Source organism: Moschus berezovskii, chromosome 10, assembly GCF_049115385.1.
Source record: "Moschus berezovskii isolate FMDL1 chromosome 10, NW_MosBer_1.0, whole genome shotgun sequence".
In the NCBI taxonomy this organism is placed as follows: Eukaryota; Metazoa; Chordata; class Mammalia; order Artiodactyla; family Moschidae; genus Moschus; species Moschus berezovskii.
In genome coordinates, this window is record NC_142469.1 from 30,942,329 (window position 1) to 30,966,729 (window position 24,401).

General features: G+C 43.0%; 1 protein-coding gene across 3 annotated transcripts in view; it reads right to left on the reverse strand.

Annotated features, from left to right (window-relative positions):
• TPD52L1 (TPD52 like 1) overlaps positions 1-5,639 on the reverse strand; it is a 115,833-nt gene extending 110,194 nt beyond the window's left edge. For 2 of the 3 annotated variants that reach the window (XM_055433912.2, XM_055433910.2), the window contains exon 1: positions 5,425-5,639. Coding sequence is in view for 1 of the 3 variants with exons in the window: in XM_055433911.2 (XP_055289886.1) it covers positions 5,425-5,443 (19 nt within the window). In the remaining 2 variants the exon portion in view is untranslated. The remainder of the gene's footprint in view (positions 1-5,424) is intronic. The other variant, XM_055433911.2, reaches the window with a different exon arrangement.
• Positions 5,640-24,401: the final 18,762 nt, after the last annotated feature.

Below are 24,401 nucleotides of genomic sequence, written 5' to 3' on the forward strand. Positions count from 1 at the left end.
TAATACCTAGCTTCCATAGTTTGAGGTTTACGATTGTACAGCCTGAAATGTGGAAAACAGATTTCTTTTTCTTTGGGTAATCTGATCCTTACAATATAAGAGACTTAACCTCTTGTTCTTTGAGAGAGAAGGGATTATTTTACTGTTTTGTCGAAAAACAATAATATGCTTTGCTTACAAAGCAAGAATTTGTTTGCATGGAATATTAATAAAAAGGATATAACTGTATTCATTTTTTTCTAGAGCTCATTCTTTGCTTTATTTTCTGTTCTTATCTGTTTGTTTTCTTTCATCTAACTTACATTATCTTCCTGTGTTTCATTTGTCTGTATAAAGTGCCCTGACTTCTTCCTGGAACAAGACGAGTCCAAACAAATGTCTTGTGAGCAAAGAGGAACATAAGATAAACATGACATTTCACTTTAATGGAATCTGCAAACTGGCTTAATCTGACATGTATTACTTTAAGTCATTCATGGACTTCTGAGAATCCTCCTGAATAGAATGTCTGAATATAAAAAAGTTACTATAATTGGCTGAATATTGGCCCCCAAAGATATCAGGTCCTGGTCCCTGGGGCCTCTAAATATTACCTTTTATGGGATGGGAAGATTATCTTAGACTCTCCAGGTGAGCTCTAAATGAAATATCACAAATATTCTTATAAGAGCGACAGAGGGAGATCTGACAGAAGAGAAGGCAACAGGACCACAAAGGCAGGGGCTGAAGAGATGGTGGCCAGTGGTTGGAGGAGGCAAGGAAAAAGTATTTCTGAGAGAATCCAGAAAGATCGAAGCCTTGCTGACATCCTAATTCTGGTCCAGCGGTGGTAATTTTGGACTTCAAGCCTCCAGAAATGTGAGAGAATACATTTCTGTTGTTTTAAGCCACTATATTTGTAGTAATTTGTTGTTGAAGGAAAGTTACATGGCTCAAAATAGCCTGGAGTTAAAACTCCCCTCCAGGTCCTCCCCACCATTCTATGCAAAACAAAGAAGAAAAAAAAAATGGACATTAAGGTTGATTATGCCCAGCTCCCAGCCCATCCAGCCTCTGGCCAATCTCCAGAATTCCCTCCCCGGTCGTTTAGGACAGAACTACTCCGAACAACCTTGGAGAAGAACAGGCCCCCTTAAGACAGTAGCTTTCCACAGCCATGCCTATATATACTTACTCTTTTCTTAGGTTAGTGCAGCAGCTCACTAATCTGACTGCTGCCCCTTCTCGCCTCATTAAAAGTCATCTGTTCCTGTAAAGTGCTGGTCTTGTTCTTTTTCCAAACCTCGCCTTCTCTAACTCCTTACCCTACAGTTACCGCAATCATAGGACACTAATACAATTATTAATCTGAATACATACAAGTATTAACTTAAATTTTTCTTTGTAACATTCAAGACATTGGGAAAGACAAAAAGTTAATTTCCAGAGTAATGAAATATGAAAGGTGGTTCCAAAAGATCAGGAACCTTCTTTAAAGGACTGCCAAATGTTTCAGGAAAATGCTACATTCCAAAATAAATTCTCTCTCTAATATATCAACTTTATTAAAGCGAAATTCTCTAGTATCAGGAAAACAACCGGCAACACTAGCCTCTTGTGGGCTTCTCACTACACACAGCTCTCCAGCCTACCCTCGTGGAACTGTTCTTAACCCCACTTCTGTGTTTTCCTTCTGCCAACTTCCCAGAATGTCTTCTTTTTCCACTGGAAGTAATCTGTTCTTCTACAAAGTCAAAGAACCTAACAGCAGCATTTCACTTCTAAGAGCCACTACTGCATTTATGGAGATTTGCCTGCAAACGAAGTCCACAGCATCTGTACTATAAAGTGCGAGCTGAGTGGCTTCAGTCCTGTCTGACTCTTTGCAACCCCATGGACTGGAAGCCCCCAGGCTCCTCTGTCCATGGGATTCTCCAGGCAAGAATACTGGAGTGGGCTGCCATGCCCTCCTCCAGGAAGAGGTACTATAAAGTACCTGAGGACATCTCAATAGCACTGACCACTTAATCTCATTCATGTTTGCTTTTCTCTAGATCAAGGGGCAGAAAGAGAAGCCATCCCCACAATAGACCATTCTAAAATAAACAGTGCTGAGGATAGAAACTTGCATTTAGGATACTACAGGACTCTCTTAGAATCTAAGAGGCAATTATTTAGCCAGAGAAACATACCAAATGGAAAGCAGATCTCTTTAATATAAACCATAAACATTTTGTGAAACGTTTCACTCTTGAGGAACTTAATATGTCTGCTGCTTAACTGACCAAAAAAAAAAAAAGTCTGAAAATGGAGAACTTAATGTACTGGGAAGATGAGAATTTAAGGGGCAAACACCATCCACCTGACTGTAAAACTATAAAGTTGAAAGTCATCCTTGACACCGCCATCCTTCACAGCCAATCCAAGTTACCATTTTTTTCTTCCCAAGTATTTCTTAACTCTATTCACTTTTGTCCCCCTGGCCGACCATCACCCTAATCCAGTCTCCCTAGAAGGGCTTCACACAAAGGGGAAAAGAGGCAGAGGGGGCCAAAGAGAGGAAGAGCAGGTAGGAACTTAAGTTTTAGTTCTCTTCTGAAAGTGGTAGGCTTTGTGTGGGGAGTGGGCCTTTACAGCATCCACTCTGCAATATTATATACTTGTTGTTAGAAGGAATTTACATATCTGGCTTGTTTCCTTTCTGGAGAATGGGAAGGACCACCCTACCTAGCTCATGGAACTGCTGTGAAGCAGTGAGACAACCCATGTACGGCACAAAGAGCAGAAACAGGGACACGGTGAGCAACCTCTGCTGGTTTGACTATCACCTGCTAGGCCGGGAGCTTTCTTCAGGCTCTCACTGGCAACCCACTCCAGTACTCTTGCCTGGGAAAACCCATGAACGGACGAGCCTGGTAGGCTACAGTCCATGGGGTTGCAGAGAGTTGGACACGACTGAGCGACTTCACTTCACAACTTTACTAGGCTGGGAGCTTCCTTCAGGCTCTCATTGCACTGTGGTCCTCTTATCAGTTCAGTTCAGTCGCTCAGTCGTGTCCGACTCTTTGCGACCCCATGAATCATAGCACGCCAGGCCTCCCTGTCCATCACCAACTCCCGGAGTTCACTCAAACTCATGTCCATCGAGTCGGTGATGCCATCCAACCATCTCATTCTCTGCCGTCCCCGTCTCCTCCCGCCCCCAATCCTTCCCAGCATCAGTCTTTTACAGTGAGTCAGCTCGTCGCAGATGGTTGCAATTTTTCCGTTTAGTTATCAAATAACTCTCAAATTAATGTCCATCTCTTCCTCTACTATAAATTTCACAAAGCAGGGATCCAGGCCATGTTTGTTCCTCCTAACACAGTGCTTGGCAAAGGAAAGCACTGGAGTGTTTGTTAAGTAAATTTCACAAGTAAAGAAAACTGATAACACCGGTGGGTCCAATCTGATGAATGTTTCCTACCTGCTGTAGTATTTCTCTCCAAACTCATTGAATAACAGATTCGCTTGGGAAGCTTTCAAATATACCCATGCCAAGGCCCCAGAGATTCCAGTTTGCTGGATCTGTAATGGGCCAGGGCCTGTATTTAAAACTGCAAATAATTCTCATTGGCAAAGCAGGTTGGAAAGCTCCAGCTGTTCCTACCTGCTTCAGTTTAGGAGTGAAGGCCTCCAACCTGATCTCAACTTTTGAATTAGACCAAGAAGCTCCCCAGGGGCTTCCCAGGAGGCACAGTGAATCTGCCAGCCAGTGCTGCTGCTGCTAAGTCACTTCAGTCGTGTCCGACTCTGTGTGACCCCATAGACGGAAGCCCACCAGGCTCCCCCGTCCCTGGGATTCTCCAGGCAAGAACACTAGAGTGGATTGCCATTTCCTTCTCCAATGTGTGAAGGTGAAAAGTGAAAGTGAAGTCACTCAGTCGTGTCCGACCCTTAGCGACCCCACCGACTGCAGCCTACCAGGCTCCTCCATCCATGGGATTTTCCAGGCAAGAGTACTGAAGTGGCTTGCCATTGCCTTCTCCGGCCAGCCAGTGCAGGAGACACAAAACATGAAGTTCGATCCCTGAGTTGGGAAATTTCCCCTGGAAGAGGGCATGGCAACCCACTCCAGTATCTTGCCTGGAAAATTCCATGGACAGTGGAGCCTGGTGGGCTACAGTTAATGGGGTTGCAAAGGGTCCAACACGACTGAGCACACAGCACACACACAAAAATTCCCCACCCTTGGTTGAATTCTCCTTTCCTATTTAGATAGATAGTGGAGGAAGAATACTGGAAGCAGCAGCTTTACGGACAAGATCTTGGCTGATAGAATGAGGATGGTTCGTACAGTTCAGACCATTGTAAGCCTGGCAGCCAAACCTGTTGGGTGACTCCAGACCCAACATCTGCCAAGTCGCTCTCATGTAGGACACTTAAGCCCCTAAAAGGGGAGCACATGGGGTCATGAAACCTCTTCTTTCTTTTGTAAATATTTTAAACGGGGCTCTTATTTGATTTAAAAGCCTACATAGAATTTCCCGTGGAAGAAAGGTGGTGATGATTATTCTAAAGCCTGAAAAAGGCTGAACTCCGCATCCATTCCTTCTCGGCATTGCTCCCAAGAGAGACTCTATAGAGTCAGAGACTTCCCACCAGCCTCCTGCTCCACATTCGTCCACCTCTGCTTCTTTATACATACCATTTACTTCCATTCTGGCACGATTCCATCGAGATTCCCTAACCCTTCTCTGCTAGCGACCTCAAGACACCAGGCTGCCCTCGGTGAAGCCCTCTCGCGGGCTTCTGGAGCCAGCGACCCCCGGAGCTCGAAGGCCCCGCGCGCCAAAGGAGGCAGAGGTCGCCCCCCGACCGAAGGAAACCGGGGCCCTCGCGTCGAGCTGCGAAGCTCAGCGGGTGAGTTACGCACTCCCGGGCCTCGGAAGGCAGGTCCCCGCGCTGCAAAGCCCTCGCGTGCCCGGGAGACCCGGGGTCTCCGCGGAGCCAGCACCTGGGCGCGCGCTGCGCTCAGCCCGGGATTCGGGAGGCGCAGGACGCGAGCCCACCGTGTACGGCAGGAGCCGTCGCGTCCCCTCCCTACTCCCCGCGGGGAGAAGGGGACGAAAGGCGTTCTCAGGACCCTGCCCAACAGGTCCTGCGGGCGCCCGCGGGGAATGCGAAGCGCGAGCACGATTGGCTGCGAAAGAAGTCGAGCAACCCGGGGCGCGTTTCCCGTCGAGGGTCCTCTCCACTGAACGCCTCGGTCACTGGTCCCCAGCCCACAGCACATCCTCAGTTTGGGGGAGCAGGAATTGTCCCGCAGGCGCGGGGAGAAGTAGAGTGGTGGACACATGGGGTGCGGCCACCCATCCCTCGGCCGGGGAGCAAAGTTCGGTGATGAGGGGAAAGGGCCTTTGGGAGCCCCAGGGGCGATCCTCCGGGCGATCGGCGACCACTCACCTCGAGCCTGCGCCTCCATAGTGGCCGACTCCGGACTGAGAGTGGCGGGGACGCCCGGCGCCTGGCGGAGCAGCAGCGGCAGCGCCGGCTCTCGGAAGGCAGCTGGCCGCGTGCTCGCCCCGCGCGCGTGCAGCGAGCGCGGCGGGGAGCGGGTGGGGGCGGGGGGCGGCGGGCGGCCTCCGCGGCCGGCTCGCGGCTCCCTCCGCCCCTTCCCGTCTACCTGGCCCAGACCTCGCGGGGGTGCAGCCCGCCGCTGGGCGCCACCTGCCGGCCGATTCGGGCATCGGGCCGGGGCGCGCGCTCCGGGCTCAGGGCGCGTGCTCCGCCCAGTGAGGTCTGAAGCCGGCTTGAGGTCCGCGGTGCCTTCAATTTCTTTTTTTTTTTTTTTTGTAAATACATTTACTGGTATCCACTTTCTATAGTTCATCGAAATAATCCACAAACATAAAAGCATTTTTCTTTTGGATATCACCGAGGTCCATGTAAATACTCAGTCGTCAGAATCGTCTGCCGGTTCACAGACCTGAATACTGATAAATCGTTGAACAATGGCCCTTATACACTCAAGTGGTCCGGTGGCTCTGGAATCTATGCCAACGGAGCGGGTGGGGTAAAATTATGTGTACGTTTAAATCAAGGAAAAGGGTATCAATCATCAACAAAAAGAAATAATTAGGAATCAATATCCTAGGTGACGGAGAAGGCAATGGCAAGCCACTCCAGTACTCTTGCCTGGAAAATCCCATGGATGGAGAGGCCTGGTAGGCTGCAGTCCATGGGGTCGCTATGAGTCAGACATGACTGAGCGACTTCGCTTTCACTTTTCACTTTCACATTGGAGAAGGAAATGGCAACCCACTCCAGTGTTCTTGCCTGGAGAATCCCAGGGACGGGGGAGCCTGGTGGGCTTCCGTCTATGGGGTCACACAGAGTCGGACACGACTGAAGTGATTTAGCAGCAGCATCCTAGGTGAAGAAAGTGCCACTGTTGACACTTGGTGTCAGAATACTGGAGGTGAAAGGGTATGTGTGTGTGTGTGTGTTTATGGAACGGTTTCTTATGAATGCCATTGCTGACCAATGGCAAGATCCATGGGCTTGCAGCACAGGGGGCCAATGCCCTGAAGAGGGGAAGGAAGGGGGCTTTACAATAAGGGATCCTTGTTTCTGGTGGAAATACAGTGGTAGGTTCCTCTGAACCTCTGGACTCAATATTTTTTTGTAAACTGGATAGTATATAACTTTGTTTGATGTGTGTTTCTATTTAAAAATACCTCATTTAATACATACTGTTCACTCACTAATATTGAACACTCCCAGCCCACAGCACTATTAAGCTTATTTAACTTAGGAAACTTGAATAGAACTTCTGAAGCTTATTCAATATCTGCATTTCTCCCTAAGGCACAGACAGCCTTCAGGCACTTAGGATACCCCCTGGCACTTCAGCACTAGGCTTGGTGCGTTGTGTGCATGCGTGCTAAGTCCCTTCAGTTGTGTCAGACTCTTTGCGACCCTATGGACCTCAGCCCATCAGGCTCCTCTGTCCACAGGATTCTCCAGGCAAGAATACTGCAGTGGGTTGCCATGCCCTTCTCCAGGAGATCTTCCCAGCCCAGGGATTGAACCCATGTCTCTTAGTCTCCTGCATTGGCAGGTGGGTTCTTTACCACTAGCACCACCTGGGAAGCCCCAAAGATCAGCCTGCTGCATTGGCTGGGGATTGAACCCAGGTCTACTGCTTGGAAGGCAGCTATGTTCACCATTATACCACCAACTAGATGTGGAGGCCTTTTTGAATAGTAGAACTAGCCTTCATAGTAGCCTTCATTGTAGTCTGTAAGATGGGCACTTGTGTACCATCTGAGAGTTGAAACAAGAAGGTGGAGGTTAGCCTTTTGGTTCCTTTGCTAAGCGGTATACACCAGTCCTCCTAACTTTTTCAGAGCTCTGCCCTTGTCCAGGAGGGACCATGAAAGCGCTCTATTGATTCTGGTATCACACATTTTTGTAGGTAGGCAAATTCACAGATACAGAATCTGCCAATAAAAAGCATCAACTGTATGATTTTTCTAATCTGAAGCCCATGGGCTGTACCTGTAGATTGATGAAGCAGTCATATTTTTGAGGCAAAAGACTAGAAATTTACATTTCTGTTCCTAGCCTGACCTGACCTGGCAATGTGACCCGAAAGCACGGCAGGGACTAAGAAATATCACCTCCTGCTGCACCTCCTCAGATCTTTAGCTGTCGCGGTACCTTTTCCTCCCATCTGTACCATCTTCATCTGCAAAATACAGTGTAGTCTTTGCATACTTTTCGTCTTGAATGATTTGCTATATTGTTCAGTTTTTTTATTTTTTTGTCCTCTCTTAGATGGTAAAGTCGGTCAGGGTCCAGTGTGGATCTCTCATATTGAAAGTGTGAAAGTGTTAGTAACTCAGTTGTGTCCGATTCTTTGTGACTCCATGGACTGTAGCCCACCAGGTTCCTCTGTCAGTGGAATTTTCTAGGCAAGTGGGTTGCCATTTCCTTCTCCAGGGAATCTTCCTGACCCAGGGATTGAACCCAGGTCTCCTGCATTGCCAATATGGGTCTTTATATTGAGCCTCTCATTGCCTGCCGAAGAGCCTTATACAGATTCATAGCTATAAAATGATTTATTGAGTAAACAACTAACTAGTAGGTTCTATAGTTACTCTCAGAATACAGTCTAATAAACATTAAGAGAGACATATTTTTGCTTGAAAGAGGAACACTCATAATTGCCTGGAACACGTATAAACACATCAGTGTTTCTTGTTATATTGAAGAGGTCCCTGATTTGTAATCATTGCCATTAAAATTCCTCTATAGAACACCACGCATGGCTTTTAAATGTTTTTTGGTGATAGCGAACAAGGATGCGCCAAAGGATGAATCAGAATCGGTGATTAAGTCACTTTTTAGAGCCTGTTTCATTGTTCCGGTCCTCTCTACCCTGGAGATTAAACAACAGGTTAGAGTTGACTCCTAGCAGTTAAAAGGAGCTAAAAATAGTTAATGACTTTACACCTTGAATCATCTAAACTTCTTCTAAGCTCTGACTCATTTTTCTGATTTACAAAATGTTAAGGTCTGCCCTCTTGATGTCTTCTATCACTGTTCATAATAAGGAAATATTGATATTGATTCAGAAACAGCTACTGAAGATCTTCTGTGTGCCAAGCACTGTGCTAGATACTAAAGATACAGGAAGAGAGCATGATCCTTTTTGCCCAGGGAGCTCATGGACTCATGAGAAGGCAGATGATCTATAAAGCAGCGCAGTATAATAGGTCCCATGCCAGAGTTAAGCCAAGTATGCACCTGGGCGAATAAGGGAGCTCTCCTAACTCAGATGGGGGAGGAGACAAAGGAAGGTTTCTTTGAGGATGCTTGCCTCAGCTGAGTCTTGAAGGATGGAGGAATTAACCAGGTTAATGGTTTAGTCAAGGGAGATTGTCTTTACGTCCTCCTTTTTCTTGGCATTTAGGATGGTGAATTTCCTTCACTTCTTTAAAGCTAAGGAAAACAGCCATCTTCACTCTTGTGTTCTTTGTCTCTGTAGATAATCCACCTGGAAAACAATGGGTGAGTGTTTGGTTAAGTTAATGAAAGCCTGTTCACTCCTCCACAATTGATCTTTCTTCAGAGGTGGAGATGCAGTGGGAATCTTACCTGGACAAAGGGATGGTATACAAGCAGTCTTGCCTAAATAAGTTCCTGGGTCACTTAAAACTCCCCAGAGCACACTCAGACCTGGGCTGAGGGAGCCCTTGAGAGATGGGCAGAACAGAGAAATTTGAGGTACAAATAGGAAAGGACAGATAAATTATGCCACTCTGTGATACACCAAAGACGAACATGCTTTTTTAAAAATTAATTTATTTATTTTAGTTGGAGGCTAATTACTTTACAGTATTGTGGTGGTTTTGGCATACATTGACATGAATCAGCCACGGGTGCACATGTGTCCCCATCCCTCCCATCTCCCTCCCCACCCCATCCCTCTGAGTTGTCCCAGTGTACCGCCTTTGAGTGCCGTTTCATGCATCAAACTTGGACTGGTCATCTAGTTCAAATACGGTAATACACATATTTCAATGCTATTCTCTCAAATCATCCCACCCTTGCCTTCTCCCACAGAGTCCAACAGTCTGTTCTTTACATCTGTGTCTCTTTTGCTGTCTTGCATATAGGGTCATTGTTATAGGTTCAGAGGGTAAAGCGTCTGCCAGCAATGTGGGAGATCCAGGTTCAATCCCTGGGTCGGGAAGATCCCCTGGAGAAGGAAATGGCAACCCACTCCAGTATTCTTGCCTGGAAAATTCCATGGACTGGGGAGCCTGGTCGGCTATAGACCATGGGGTTGAAAAGAGTCGGACACGACTGAGTGACTTCACTTTACCATCTTTCTAAATTCCATATATATGCATTAATATTCTGTATTGCTGACTTTCTTTCTGACTTACTTCACTCTGTATAATAGGCTCCAGTTTCATCCACCTCATTAGAACTGACTCAAATGTGTTCTTTTTTATAGCTGAGTAATACTCCATTGTGTATATGTACCACAGTTTTCTTATCCGTTCATCTGCCGATGGACATCTAGGTCCTTCCATGTCCTGGCTATTATAAACAGTGCTGCGATGAACACTGGGGTACACGTGTCTCTTTCACTTCTGGTTTCCTCGGTGTGTATGCCCAGCAGTGGGATTGCTGGGTTGTATGGCAGTTCTATTTTCAGTTTTTTAAGGAATCTTCACACTGTTCTCCATAGTGGCTGTACTAGTTTGCATTCCCACCAACAGTGTAAGAGGGTTCCCTTTTCTCCACACCCTCTCCAGCATTTATTGTTTGTAGACTTTTTGATAGTAGCCATTCTGAGCAGCACAAGATGGTACCACATTGTGGTTTTGATTTGCATTTCTCTGATAATGAGTGATGTTGAGCATCTTTTCAAGTGTTTGTTAGCCATCTGTATGTCTTTGGAAAAATGTCTGTTTAGTTCTTTGACCCATTTTTTGATTGGGTCATTTAGAACATGCTTTTGATGCCTTTTGATGAAAAGTACTAGCTATGTAACTGGAGGAGGCTTCCCCAATGGCTCAGTGGTAAAGAATCCAACTGCAGTGCAGAAGATGCCGGTTCAGTCCTTGGGTCAGGAAGATCCCCTGGAGGAGGGCACGGCAACCCACTCCAGTATTCTTGCCTGGAGAATCCCATGGACAGAGGAGCCTGGTGGGCTACAGTCCATGGGGTCGCAAAGAGTCTGACACTACTGAAGTGACCGAGCACACAGGCACATGTAACTGGAGGCAAGTTTCTGTGCCTCTCCCTGCCTGAGTTTCGGTATTTTGTGGCGTTTTGTGGCAGGATGTTCTGTGCAGTATTAATTCATGTGTTCTTTCCCTCCTATCCTCTGGGGCCAGAGCAGTGTTTCCCAGCCCACTGCTGCACCCTCACAACACAGGGAAGGGGCTTTTAAACGTTTCAGACCGCCTGGCTCCCACTCTGCAGACGTTTAGATTTGAAAGCTCTCTACGTGATAGTGAAAGCTTTCTAGGTAATATTGATATGCTTCCAAGATTGAGAATGACTGTTTTAGAAACTGTCCATAGTATCTGAAAAAGAATATATTAATATGTATATATATATACACACACACACATACACGGACATATATTCACTATAATTATTACTAATAATTATCATTGTTCCTAGAGTGTAAAATCAAGCACAGATACCTAAAATATGGTAAAGTCACAATTTCAACCTAAGTCTATCTGATGCTAAAGTTTGTGTTTGAAACTAAAATTTAAATACTTAAAGGATATGAAAATTTGAGCTTTCAGATTAAAAAGTCACCACCTGGGTAAACAGAGTATAATGAAAAAGAAATGTGAACAGACAAAGCAAGGATTTTCTGTCCCTCCTTCCAGGGGAGTTGGGGAAGGAAGAGAAGTTTGAAGGAGAGTTTAGACACAGGTCTGTCTGTGCATCTTACCCTGTCCTTCCCTCCTCCAGGCAGAGCAAGGAAGACCTGGCCCTGACAATCCCCTGGGGAACTGTGATGTCCAAACAGTTTTGAGAAATGTTAGGACAGAATAGGTATCATCTTGAATTTCCCATCCTTCCAAGTGGTATAGGAAAATATCAATGAATTCCCTTGTACCCCATATGAGATGTGTTTATCCCTCAAAAACTCCTCAATAAATTGATCATACTATATAAAATCTTTTACAAAAAACCTAGTGTACAGATTTTACTTTTTCTAAGTTCCTCCAAAATTTCTAAATGTGTTCTCTGGGTCATAAATTATGCACAGCAGTTCAAAGAATTTAGAGAATAAAGGTGCTTTTTTTCCATTGAAAAGAGGTATATTATTTAATTGTACCCTGAGGATTAGTATCAGTCAGTTCGTCGCTCAGTCTTGTCCAACTCTTTGTGACCCCATGAATCACAGCACGCCAGGCCTCCCTGTCCATCACCAACTCCCGGAGTTCACTCAAACTCATGTCCATCGAGTCGGTGATGCCATCCAGCCATCTCATTCTCTGTCGTCCCCGTCTCCTCCTGCCCCCAATCCCTCCCAGCATCAGAGTCTTTTCCAGTGAGTCAACTCGTCACATGAGGTGGCCAAAGTATTGGAGTTTCGGTTTTAGCATCAGTCCTTCCAATGAACACCCAGGATTGATCTCCTTTAGAATGGACTGGTTGGATCTCCTTGCAGTCCAAGTATACACAAATACTAAAACTTACTCCTTTAGACTTTAAAGCTTTAAAACGTAGAATCATTTAAAAATAGGAATCTTTAAAATACATTCAAAATGTATTAATTTTCTAAGGTCTTCTTAACCTCAACACTCTTGCCATTTTTAAAGTTTTTAATTGAATTTGTTTCAATCTTGCTTTTGTTTTATGTTTTGGGTTTTTGGTCATGAGGCATGTAGGATCTTAGCTCACTGGCCAGGGATAGAACCTGCAGCTCTCCCGCTCCGCAATGGTAGGTGGAGTCTTAACCAGTGGACTGCCAGGGAAGGGCCTGTTGCCATTTTTCACTTGCTAATCCTTTCTTGTGCTATAGGATGGGTAGGAGCTTCCCTGACCTTTGTTCACTAGACACCAGTAACAACTCTTCGGGTTGAGCAATCACAAATGTCTCCATGTTGTCAAACGTCTTCTGGCAGGCCAAGCTGTCCCCAGTAAGAGCCATGACTTTATTTCTTGAAGGTCATTATGAATAGACTCATATGAATAGAAATGCTTACCCTGGGTGGGTAAGGCGGCCCCCACAGTACAGGGAGGCTTCCCAGGTGGCGCTAGTGGTTAAGAACCCTCCTGCCAGTGCAGGAGACAGGAGATGCGGGTTTGAGCCCTGGGTTGGGAGGATCCCCTGGAGGAAGGCATGGCAACCCACTCCAGTCTTCTTGCCTGGAGAATCCCATGGACAGAGGAGCCTGGCGGGCTACAGTCCATGGGGTTGCAAAGAGTCGGATACGACTAAATTGACTTAGCACACACAGTACAGGGAGGGCCTCTGGGCCAGCAAGGAGGGGTTCTTGCCCTTCATTTCCACACACAGCTGCTCTGGAGCTTTCCTGTCATCTTCTTCCCTTCTCATCAATCATTCCTTATCTGCTGCCCGAACAGACACCGTGGTCCAAAACTTTGCCTTGTTCCTATGGAGAGAGGGCAAAAGAAGGCAGAATGATCCCTGTGGCTTTTCTCTGTATGTCTGCACAAGGAACGTGTTAGAAGTCCATTCTCTTTCTTGAGGTCAAATGGGTCCATATCAGTTCTGCCCAGGCACACCCTTGACCTTCCAGTGGCAGCATTCTTAGCCTGATCTCTTTTATTGGAAGATGGATAATGAAGAGGATGAGGAAGGCATCACTTACACGGGCCTTCAAGTTGGAACGTGACCATCAGACACAAAGGATTTGAGACTCTGGCAAGAAAGAAGCCTAGTCCTGCACCAGTCATTTGAGAGGTAGCATCAGGTTTCCCTGGTGGCTCAGCTGGTAAAGAATCCGCCTGCAATGCTGGAGACCTGGGTTCGATCCCTGTGACAGGAAGATCCCCTGGAGAAGGGAAAGGCTACCCACTCCAGTATTCTGGCCTGGAGAATCCCATGGACTAAGTCCATGGGGTCACAAAGAGTCAGACACAACTGAGCAACTTTCACTTTCTTTCATTTGGTTTTCTTAGATTTCAAAACCTGTGGTTTGCCAAAGTCAGCTATCTCCAGGCTGTTTGTATCTTCTTATTTTTTGTTTTTTTGGGGTAGTTTTTTCTCTGCTTAGTGGTGTTTTTTTTAACATTTTATTTTGTATTGGAGTATAGTCAATTAGCAATGTTGTGATAGTTTCAGGTGAACAGGAAAGGGACTTGGCCATACATATACATGTATCTGTTCTCCTCCAAACTCTCCTCCCATCCGGGCGGTCTCATAACACTGAGCAGAGTTCCATGTGTTATAGAGCAGGTCCTTTTTGGTCTTGTGTTTCTGTTTAGTGTTTGCTGTGTTTCCAAAACTGTTCAACTCTTTCAGTAGCACTAAGGAAAGAGAGAAAGGGAGTGTGTTGTCAACTAGAGCTAGGCCAGCACAGGACGTGGCCAGGGTGACGACAGCCTGGAAGCTCCAAAAGAGGCACAAAAGGACGGGATGAAAAGACAAGGTCTCCACTACACAGCTAGTCCTCTCATTATTGGTTTTTTTCCCTCATTCCTTAGAGGGTTTCTGATTTGTTTATTGAAAAGTACAATTTCATTACAAAAGGCTCCGGAATGGCTTGTTGCTGGTGAGATGGCTCTTGTGGTTACTGGCTGTGTATCCAGTGACTGTCTTTGTCAGGGTTTGACCTCTAGATAAATGGATATAACCAAACCATTCTTGTAAAACAAAAGCAGAAAGGCAGGTATGGGCCATGCTTTTTTGAACACAATGTACACTTCTGGCTTCATTGTTTATAAGTGACATTGAAAAATTAGAGAAAGGTTAAGTGGAACGTCACAGAGATTGTTGATAAGGTCCTGAGGGATAGTTTTACAGGAGCCAGGAGCTCATTTATTTGGTTTAGCAGAAATCTGGATGATATCTTTTTTATTATTTTTATTTTTTATTGAAGGATAATTGTTTTACAGAATTTTTTTGTTTTCTGTCAAACCTCAACATGAATCACCCATAGGTATACATATTTCCCCTCCCTTTTGAACCTCCCTCCATCTCCTTCCCCATCCCATGCCTCTAGGCTGATACAGAGCCCCTGTTTGAGTTTCCTGAGACCTACAGCAAATCTTAATGACAGTCCACATCTGTTGTCCATGGCCATAGGATAGATCACAGACAACATTGCAAAATGGCAAAGGATTGTTTCATGACCACGATCGCTGTTTTCTAAACTTCAAAATGACTTTGGCACCCTGAAATCATCTAAACTGGGTCTTAAGTAAATGTTATAGACAATACAAATTGATCATGAAAACTGCAGTAGGTCAATACGAACATGTCGGTGTAACCTTTGTTACACTTGGAGATGCGTGTTTGCTCAGTCATGTCTGACTCTTTGCGAGTCTATGAACTGTAGTCGACCAGGTGGCTGTGTCCATGGAATTTTCCAATACTGGATTGTGTTGCCATTTCCTCGTCCAGGGGATCTTCCTGACCCAGGGATCGAACCAGTATCTCCTGAATCTCTTGCATTGCAGGCAGATTCTTTACCACTTGAGCCACAGGGGAAGCCCCTGTTATACTGGTTTATGTCAAATTAAAGGACCTGGCCTAGTAGGTAGGCTTGTCTTAGTTAAGACTCAATCAAATCAGCTCTGCTAGAGATGTGAATGAGTGAGTAGAATTAACTTGTGGTTTTGCCAACTATAACATGGAACAAAGCAATTTAAAATTGATTTGAAGTACTGTATATAGCCCAGTATATACACTGAGTAGTGCCAACATATTTGTGGAAGAAGAAAAAATAAACCCCAAACTGATTAGTATTAAGAGCTATTTTGGAATTGAAAAATCCTTAGAAGTACTATAAACTTCAATTGTTCAAATATTCTATTAATTTAATATTGCAGTATTTTAACAATTTGAGTGAAAATGAACATATATGAAAATTGTTCGGGAAAAAACATTTTCATGAGCTGTCTCTGAGTTCTTGTTTTTTTGTAGTAAGTCTTCTTCATGAATGAAGAGAAATCTGTTTCTCCAGAGAACTTTCCTATGATAAATTGATGAAGCAAATAGTACAGGAAAAATTCACAAGTCAAATATAAAATAATTAACTTAGGAAGTATTTACATTCACAAAATTCAAGTGAATACATTTTATGTTTAAAAAAAACTTTAAATTTTCTTTTGTTGTTCATATATACAGATTTGTTCTAAGTTCATTCTTTAAAAAATCTACTGTGAAAATCTGTGAAGTGGTTTTATCAAGATGAAACAATACATATGTGGTTTAATTTCTGTATATCTATTCCATCCCTTTGATCAGCATATCTATCCTTAGGACAATACTGCAGAATCTTAATTAACAGTTCAGTTCAGTTCAGTTCAGTTCAGTCGCTCAGTTGTGTCCGACTCTCTGCGACCCCATGAATCACAGCACGCCAGACCTCCCTGTCCCTCACCAACTCCTGGAGTTCACTCAAACTCATGTCCACAGAGTCGGTGATGCCATCCAGCCATCTCATTCTCTGTCGTCCCCATCTCCTCCCACCCCCAATCTTTCCCAGCATCAGAGTCTTTTCCAGTGAGTCAACTCGTCACATGAAGTGGCCAAAGTATTGCAGTTTCAGCTTTAGCATCAGTCCTTCCAATGAACACCCAGGATTGATCTCCTTTAGAATGGACTGGTTGGATCTCCTTGCAGTCCAAGGGACTCTCAAGAGTCTTCTCCAACACCACAGTTCAGAAGCATCAATTCTTCAGTGCCAAGCTTTCTTTATAGTCCAACTCACATCCATACATGACTACTGGAAAAATCATAGCTTTGACCAGACGGACTTTTGTTGGCAAAGTAATGTCTCTGCTTTTTAATATGCTGTCTAGGTTGGTCATGGCTTTTCTTCCAAGGAGCAAGCATCTTTTAATTTCATGGTTGCAGTCACCATCTGCAGTGACTTTGGAGCCTAAGAAAATAAAGTCTGTCACTGTTTCCACTGTTTCCCCATCTGTTTGTCATGAAGTGATAAGACCAGATGCCATGTAGTTTTCTGAATGTTGAGTTTTAAGCCAACATTTTTGCTCTCCTCCTTCACTTTCATCAAGAGGCTCTTTAGTTCTCCTTCACTTTCTGCCATGAGGGTGGTATCATCTGCATATCTGAGGTTATTGATATTTCTCCTGGCAATCTTGATTCCAGCTTGTGCTTCATCCAACCTGGCCTTTCACATGATGTACTCTGCATATAGATTAAATAAGCAGGGTGACAATATATAGCCTTGACGTAGTCCTTTCCCAGTTTGGAACCAGTCTATTGTTTCATGTCCAGTTCTAACTGTTGCTTCCTGACCTGCATACAGATTTCTTAGGAGGCAGGTGAGATGGTCTGGTATTCCCATCTCTTTCAGAATTTTCCAGTTTATTGTGATCCATGCAGTCAAAGGCTTTGACATAGTCCATAAAGCAAAAGTAGATGTTTTTCTGGAACTCTCGAGCTTTTTCAGTGATCAAACAGATGTTGGCAATTTGATTTCTGGTTCCTCTACCTTTTCTCAATCCAGGTTGAACTTCTGGAATTTGATGGTTCACATACTGTTGAAGCCTGGCTTGGAGAATTTTGAGCATGACTTTGCTAGCGTGTGAGATGAGTGCAGTTGTGCCTGAACATTCTTTGGCATTGTCTTTCCTTGGGATTGGAATGAAAACTGACCTTTTCATTAAACTTTGTCATATCTTTGAACTTTGTTACATTTATTCCTAGGTTCCTTGTATTTTTTTTGAGTCTAAGCTTCATGAAGACTGTTCTTCCATTTGGCTCCCCATTTTTTGTAGTTAGAACACCTTTTTTTTTAAATTTCTCTCTGAATGGAAATAAGAATCTGCATATGCTTCCAAGGTAGTTTACTTCCCCAGACATCTTCTCATAATTCACTCCTGTCCTTATATCTCCTCTACTATTTTTTAGCCCCTTCTCTTCATTTAAAAAGTGTATTTAACACTTTTAATAATTTAAGTATATTTTTATATTTTTATTGTGTGATGGTATTAGGATCTCTGGTCTATCATATTATGAGAATTAGAGATTAGGTTTTTAGTTGCCAAATATAAATTTACTAATACAAGGTTTACTCATTCCTAGTTTTCCTTATTTTCTAATCTTTGATGAAGCAATGACTTCACATATAAATATTATCCTATTGATCTAGGATGAGCTTATAAATGGGCAGAGTAGACAAGCACTCACGTGGAGTGTTTTGTGCTGTGCTGTGTGCTAAGTCACTTTAGTTGCATCTGACTCTTTTCAACCCCATGGACTGTAGCCCTCCAGGCTCCTCTGTCCATGGGATTCTCCAGGCAAAAATACTGGAGTGGGTTGCCATTCCCTTCTCTAGGGGATCTTCCCAATCCAGGGATCGAATCCACATCTCTTATATCTCCTGCATTGGCAGGCAGGTTCTTTACCACGTCAATACAGCTCTTTGCCAAAAATTACTGCTAACTCTTGATGATTGACATTCTCCCACAAGGCAATTTTCCAGATAACTTAAATGGCAGTTGTTAAAAAGCAAACATGTTCTTTCTAATGGTTAATATCACTAACTTGTGATTATATATATATATATATATATATATCCACATACCTTAAAAGAGCATTAGGATCCTGTGCTTGATGTTTTGTTTGGGACGAGTGAGGACAGAATGCCCCCTTGAAGGGATGATCCAGCTGGAATCTCAAGAAAATGGGAGTTAGAAGCTTGGTCAACAAGACCAGCCACGTTGAAATGGGGGATTAATTCTGGGAATTAGTTATAGATAAGGTTGGAAAAATTAGTGGAACCCAAGGAGAATCCGGAGTACCAAATGGTTCATACTATCAGGCTCTTGTTCTAATTTTCACTTTGAAAAATAAAACCCAAAGTAATAGTGTTAAATTAATATTAACAATGTAATTTTAGACTGTTCCAGAACAATAAAATAATCTCTCAACATATGCGTAAAATCTCTTTGGAGAGAGGTATTATCTTCATCCATCTTTCAGACAAATAAACTGAGTCTTAGATTGTTTAACTGGCTAGGTTCAGTTCAGTTCAGTTCAGTCGCTCAGTCGTGTCCGACTCTCCGCGACCCCATGAATCACAGCACGCCAGGCCTCCCTGTCCATCACCAACTCCCGGAGTACACTCAAACTCATGTCCACAGAGTCGGTGATGCCATCCAGCCATCTCATTCTCCGTCGTCCCCTTCTCCTCCCGCCCCCAACCTTTCCTAGCATCAGAGTCTTTTCCAGTGAGTCAACTAGGTTAGACAGCTAATAAATGTGGAGCTGGACTATGAACCTAGATTAAATTCCTCAACTTATGTTCTTAACATAGACTCCAGACTGCCTCCTAGTTTCTAATTTTCTTTCCCTCCATTCCTTGGAACAGTTAAAAAATTCACAACCACAATTCATTCTGTAATAATTTTAGGGAATATTCAGTGAGCATATAAATTAAAAACAAAATTTAATTGATTAAATTCACCTGAAATAAATGTCGCATAATATCAATGGAAGAATTTGAAAAGAAGAAAAAATTATGTTGACTTTCTATTAAAAATATTGACTTACTTCTATTTCAGGATGCTTCATTTTCTGCATATCCAGTGGTGTCTGTTACCCAATCACCTGTCTTTTTCAGAAGAGAAAGAAAACAGCTGATGTATTCATGAGCTGGATCAACAGTTTAAAACATACACTAGAAAAATGAACAAAATTAACACAATCTGACAAGCTGCAGGAACTCGCACACAATGTGACATTTCAAACCAGTTCTATAAGGAAAATGAGTAATTATTCCCCATAACTGTCAAATGAGTAGAGCAACTGCTCTAAATGCTGGTTAATAAAATCAGTTTGAGAGCAAACAGGACCCATCAACCTGCTTGAATAATTCAATATCCTCTGGAAAAGATTTTCCTCCCTTTTTATTCCTCTTAAATATTCAAGGAGTTTTGCTTTCTACCTTACGAGATTTCTTTTTTATTCCACCTCTTTCTATCTCCAACTCACTTTTGCCAAAACACTACCATTCACTAACATATACACACAGTTTGGTTTTGATAACTCATAATGACAGTAAGAGCCACAATTGATTTCTATTTCATAAGCTAAAGTATTCCACCTCCATTTGTCATTTTCAACAAAAGCAGCAAGAAAACTTTAAAGAACACAAAATAATTATTCAAATGAAAAAGAAACAATTTTTTAATAATTTGTTACTGTTTAGCATCTAGTATACCTTTTATACTTTCCCATGGGGATGTTCTTGGTCCCTGTCTCCTGTACAATGTCATGAACCTCCGTCCAGAGTTCATCAGGCACTCTAGCTATCAGATCTAGTCCCTTAAATGTATTTCTCACTTCCACTGTATAATCATAAGGGATTTGATTTAGGTCATATCTGAATGGTCTAGTGGTTTTCCCTACTTTCTTCAATTTCAGTCTGAATTTGGCAATAAGGAGTTCATGATCTGAGTCACAGTCAGCTCCTGGTCTTGTTTTTGCTAACTGTATAGAGCTTCTCCATCTTTGGCTGTAAAGAATGTAATCTATCTGATTTCGGTGTTGACCATCTGGTGATGTCCATGTGTAGAGTCTTCTCTTGTGTTGTTGGAAGAGGGTGTTTGCTATGACCAGTGCGTTCTCTTGGCAAAACTCTATTAGCCTTTGCCCTGCTTCTTTCCGTGCTCCAAGGCCAAATTGCCTGTTACTCCAGGTGTTTCTTGACTTCCTACTTTTGCATTCCAGTCCCCTATAATGAAAAGGACATCTTTTTTGGGTGTTAGTTCTAAAATGTCTTGTAGGTCTTCATAGAACCGTTCAACTTCGGCTTCTTCAGCATTACAGGTTGGGGCATAGGCCTGGATTACTGTAATATTGAATGGTTTGCCTTGGAAACGAACAGAAATCATTCTGTCATTTTTAAGATTGCATCCAAGTACTGCATTTCGGACTCTTTTGTTGAGCATGATGGCTACTCCTTTTCTTCTAAGGGATTCCTGCCCACAGTAGTAGATATAATGGTCATCTGAGTTCAATTCACCCATTCCAGTCCATTTTAGTTCACTGATTCCTAGATACCTTTTATTCTATCATCATGATTATTTTCTATTCAGTTCAGTTCAGTTCAGTCGCTCAGTCGTGTCCGACTCTTTGCAACCCCATGAATCACAGTACACCAGGCCTCCCTGTCTATCACCAGCTCCCAGAGTTCACTCAAACTCATGTCCATCGAGTCGGTGATGCCATCCAGCCATCTCATTCTCTGTCGTCCCCTTCTCCTCCTGCCCCCAATCCCTCCCAGCATCAGAGTCTTTTCCAGTGAGTCAACTTGTCACATGAGGTGGCCAAGGTATTGGAGTTTCAGCTTTAGCATCAGTCCTTCCAATGAACACCCAGGATTGATCTCCTCTAGAATGGACTGGTTGGATCTCCCTGCAGTCCAAGGGACTCTCAAGAGTCTTCTCCAGCACCAGAGTTCAAAAGCATCAATTCTTCGGCAATCGGCTTTCTTCACAGTCCAACTCTGACATCCATACATGACCACGGGAAAAACCATAGCCTGGACTAGACGGACCTTGGTTGGCAAAGTAATGTCTCTGCTTTTTAATATGCTATCTAGGTTGGTCATAACTTTCCTTCCAAGGAGTAAGCGTCTTTTAATTTCATGGCTGCAGTCAGCATCCGCAGTGATTTTGGAGCCCAAAAAAATAAAGTCTGACACTGTTTCCACTGTTTCCCCATCTATTTCCCATGAAGTGATGGGACCAGATGCCATGATCTTTGTTTTCTGAATGTTGAGCTTCAAGCCAACCTTTTCACTCTCCTCTTTCACTTTCCTCAAGAGGCTTTTGAGTTCCTCTTCACTTTCTGCCATAATGGTGGTGTCATCTGCATATCTGAGGTTATTGATATTTCTCCCGGCAATCTTGATTCCAGCTTGTGATTCTTCCAGCCCAGCGTTCCTCATGATGTACTCTGCATATAAGTTAAATAAGCAGGGTGACAATATACAACCTTGACTTACTCCTTTTCCTATTTGGAACCAGTCTGTTGTTCCATGTCCAGTTCTGACTGTTGCTTCCTGACCTGCATACAGGTTTCTCAACAGGCAGGTCAGGTGGCCTGGTATTCCCATCTCTTTCAGAATGTTCCACAGTTTATTGTGATCCACACAGTCAAAAGCTTTACTGCTCTACTAATTTCTTGGCATGGAATATTGTTCTGACATTCTAAGAAGTCTCTTCTTCTGTCCTTTCTTTTTATCTCTTAGGTTTTGTCATTCCTTCCAATAAGCTCCATTATTTTATTTAATTAGTCTCTTTTGCTTTTCAGGCATAAATTACTGCTTTCAAATTTGTACTACCCTAAAATTATTTTTTACTATTGTAGTTTAAAATTCATGACATATGCAGTGATTGTGTTATGTTTTCTACATGTACCATGGGTGATTCAGGGGTTCCCTGGTGTCTCAGGTTGTACAGAACCCACCTGCAATGCGGGAGACCAGGGTTCGATCCCTGGGTTGGGAAGATCTGGAGGAGGGCATGGCAACCCACTCCAGTATTCTTGTCTGAAGAATCCCCATGGACAGAGGAGCCTGGTGGGCTACAGTCCATGGGGTCTCAAAGAGTTAGACATGACTGAGCAACTAAGCATAGCACATGGGTGATTCAGCCATAATCTAACACATTTGGCAGCCTCTACTTTTTTTTCTCTCAAGTTAGCCACCATACTGTTATCAATGATTTTTCTGAAATACAAATCTAACCATGTTATTACTGTCTTTGTAAAAAAGAACTCTCCATAATCCCAGGGCATTTCTTATTTTTCTCACAAGACATTTCAAAAACTAAACCACTCCAAAGATCAAACACCATTACGAAATTTGCATATTACCATTTTAATTTCCCCTTAAAGTTTTTCAGTCCTTGTGACAACCTCCACAATAAAAAAATATTGTGTAATTTGGTTTAACTCAGCTTTTTGCAAACTTGACACCACACGCATGCGCGCTCGCGCACACACACACACACACACACACGCACACGCATTTTTTTTTTTTTTTACGAGATGGTGAGAAGTATTTACCAACATCTCACGGAACTCGATTCTTGGGAAAATAATGACTCTAAGGATAGGAGTCCGTTTTCCCCAGGACACAGGAGGCCGACTCTGATGTGGCCACGCCCACCTCTCAGGTCCAGCCTGGGGCAGTTTCTGCCATGAGGCAAGTGCTTGCACAGCCCTCTGCATTTCCATGTACTTTAATCTCTGTTCAGAAAAATCCTTTGTCCTCTTGCCCATCAAACTAACCTCTCATAATTCTTTATGATTCATTTTTTTAAAAAAACTTGCTTAAAAATTGAAAGCTCTCCTAACCATGCATTTAATGAAATCTATTGATATAAAATGAGGTTTCTCAAGTGTTGTATGAGGTATAATTCTGGCTGGTACCCAAATTACCATGTTCTATGTTAATAGTTATGTATTTAATAGATGTTAAAAACATACTGCTTTAATATTTATCATAATGATAGAACGGAGAAGGCAATGGCAAGCCACTCCAGTACTCTTGCCTAGAAAATCCCATGGATGGAGGAGCCTGGTAGGCTGCAGTCCGTGGGGTCGCTAAGGGTCGGACACGACTGAGTGACTTCACTTTCACTTTTCACTTTCACACATTGGAGAAGGAAATGGCAACCCACTCCAGTGTTCTTGCCTGGAGAATCCCAGGGACGGGGGAGCCTGGTGGGCTTCCGTCTATGGGGTCACACAGAGTCGGACACGACTGAAGTGACTTAGCAGCAGCAGCATAATGATAGAAAACTGGTTTTGGAAATATGTTGATTTTCCCTTAAGAAATAAGTCAAGTTTAATTAAACTATTAAATAAGTAATAGGTCTTTTGGATTGACAAAATCGTATGTAAATAATAGTTTGAGGAAATAACCGATCTAAGCGTATCTCTACCAACTGATTTAAAATTGCAGTGCCCTATATGAACACCAGAGGGCTCCAAATTATAAGCTCTATAAAACATAAGCATGTAAATGAACTCGGTTCATGGCAATAAATCCAATGATAACAGCTCTCATTTCTTGATTATCTACTTTATTTTAAGCATTTTTTCTAGGCAGTTTACATGTGTAAACTATTTTATTCCTCACAATATCCCTTGAAATGAGCTATTATCTCCATTTTATAGATGAAATTATTTCTGAAAATAACAATGTTTTATTTCTATTTGATCTTTTGAATTTAACATTGTCCCATGCATTGTGTTGATGCTTTGATATAGATCATCTTAGTTATAATTTTCAAGAGCTCTGAGAGTTAGGTTATAGTGCATTCCTTGTTTATAGATGAAGAAACCAAGGCTTAGGGAGATTAATTGATTTGCCCAATATTATATGGTTAGGCAATTCTTGGTGAGGGAAGTCTGTCTGAAACTAAAGCCTCTGATTTCATGAAGTCAAAAGTTTCTCAAGCATTTCACAATGCATCTTTCTCTTCATGTCCATTAAATACATAGCATTTAGCATTCTCATTTCACCTCTCCTATACCAGTGTGGTATTAGGTTGAAGTGTTAAAAGCAATCCTCATGCAAGCGATAAAAAAGTTGATACAAGTGTTGTACACCTACTACAATGTTCTTATGTTTGTCAGAAAAATAAAGCAAGGGAATGAGCAACTTAGGTAAATTCACCTTTGATACTAAGTTCAGTTGATGATACAATGAAGT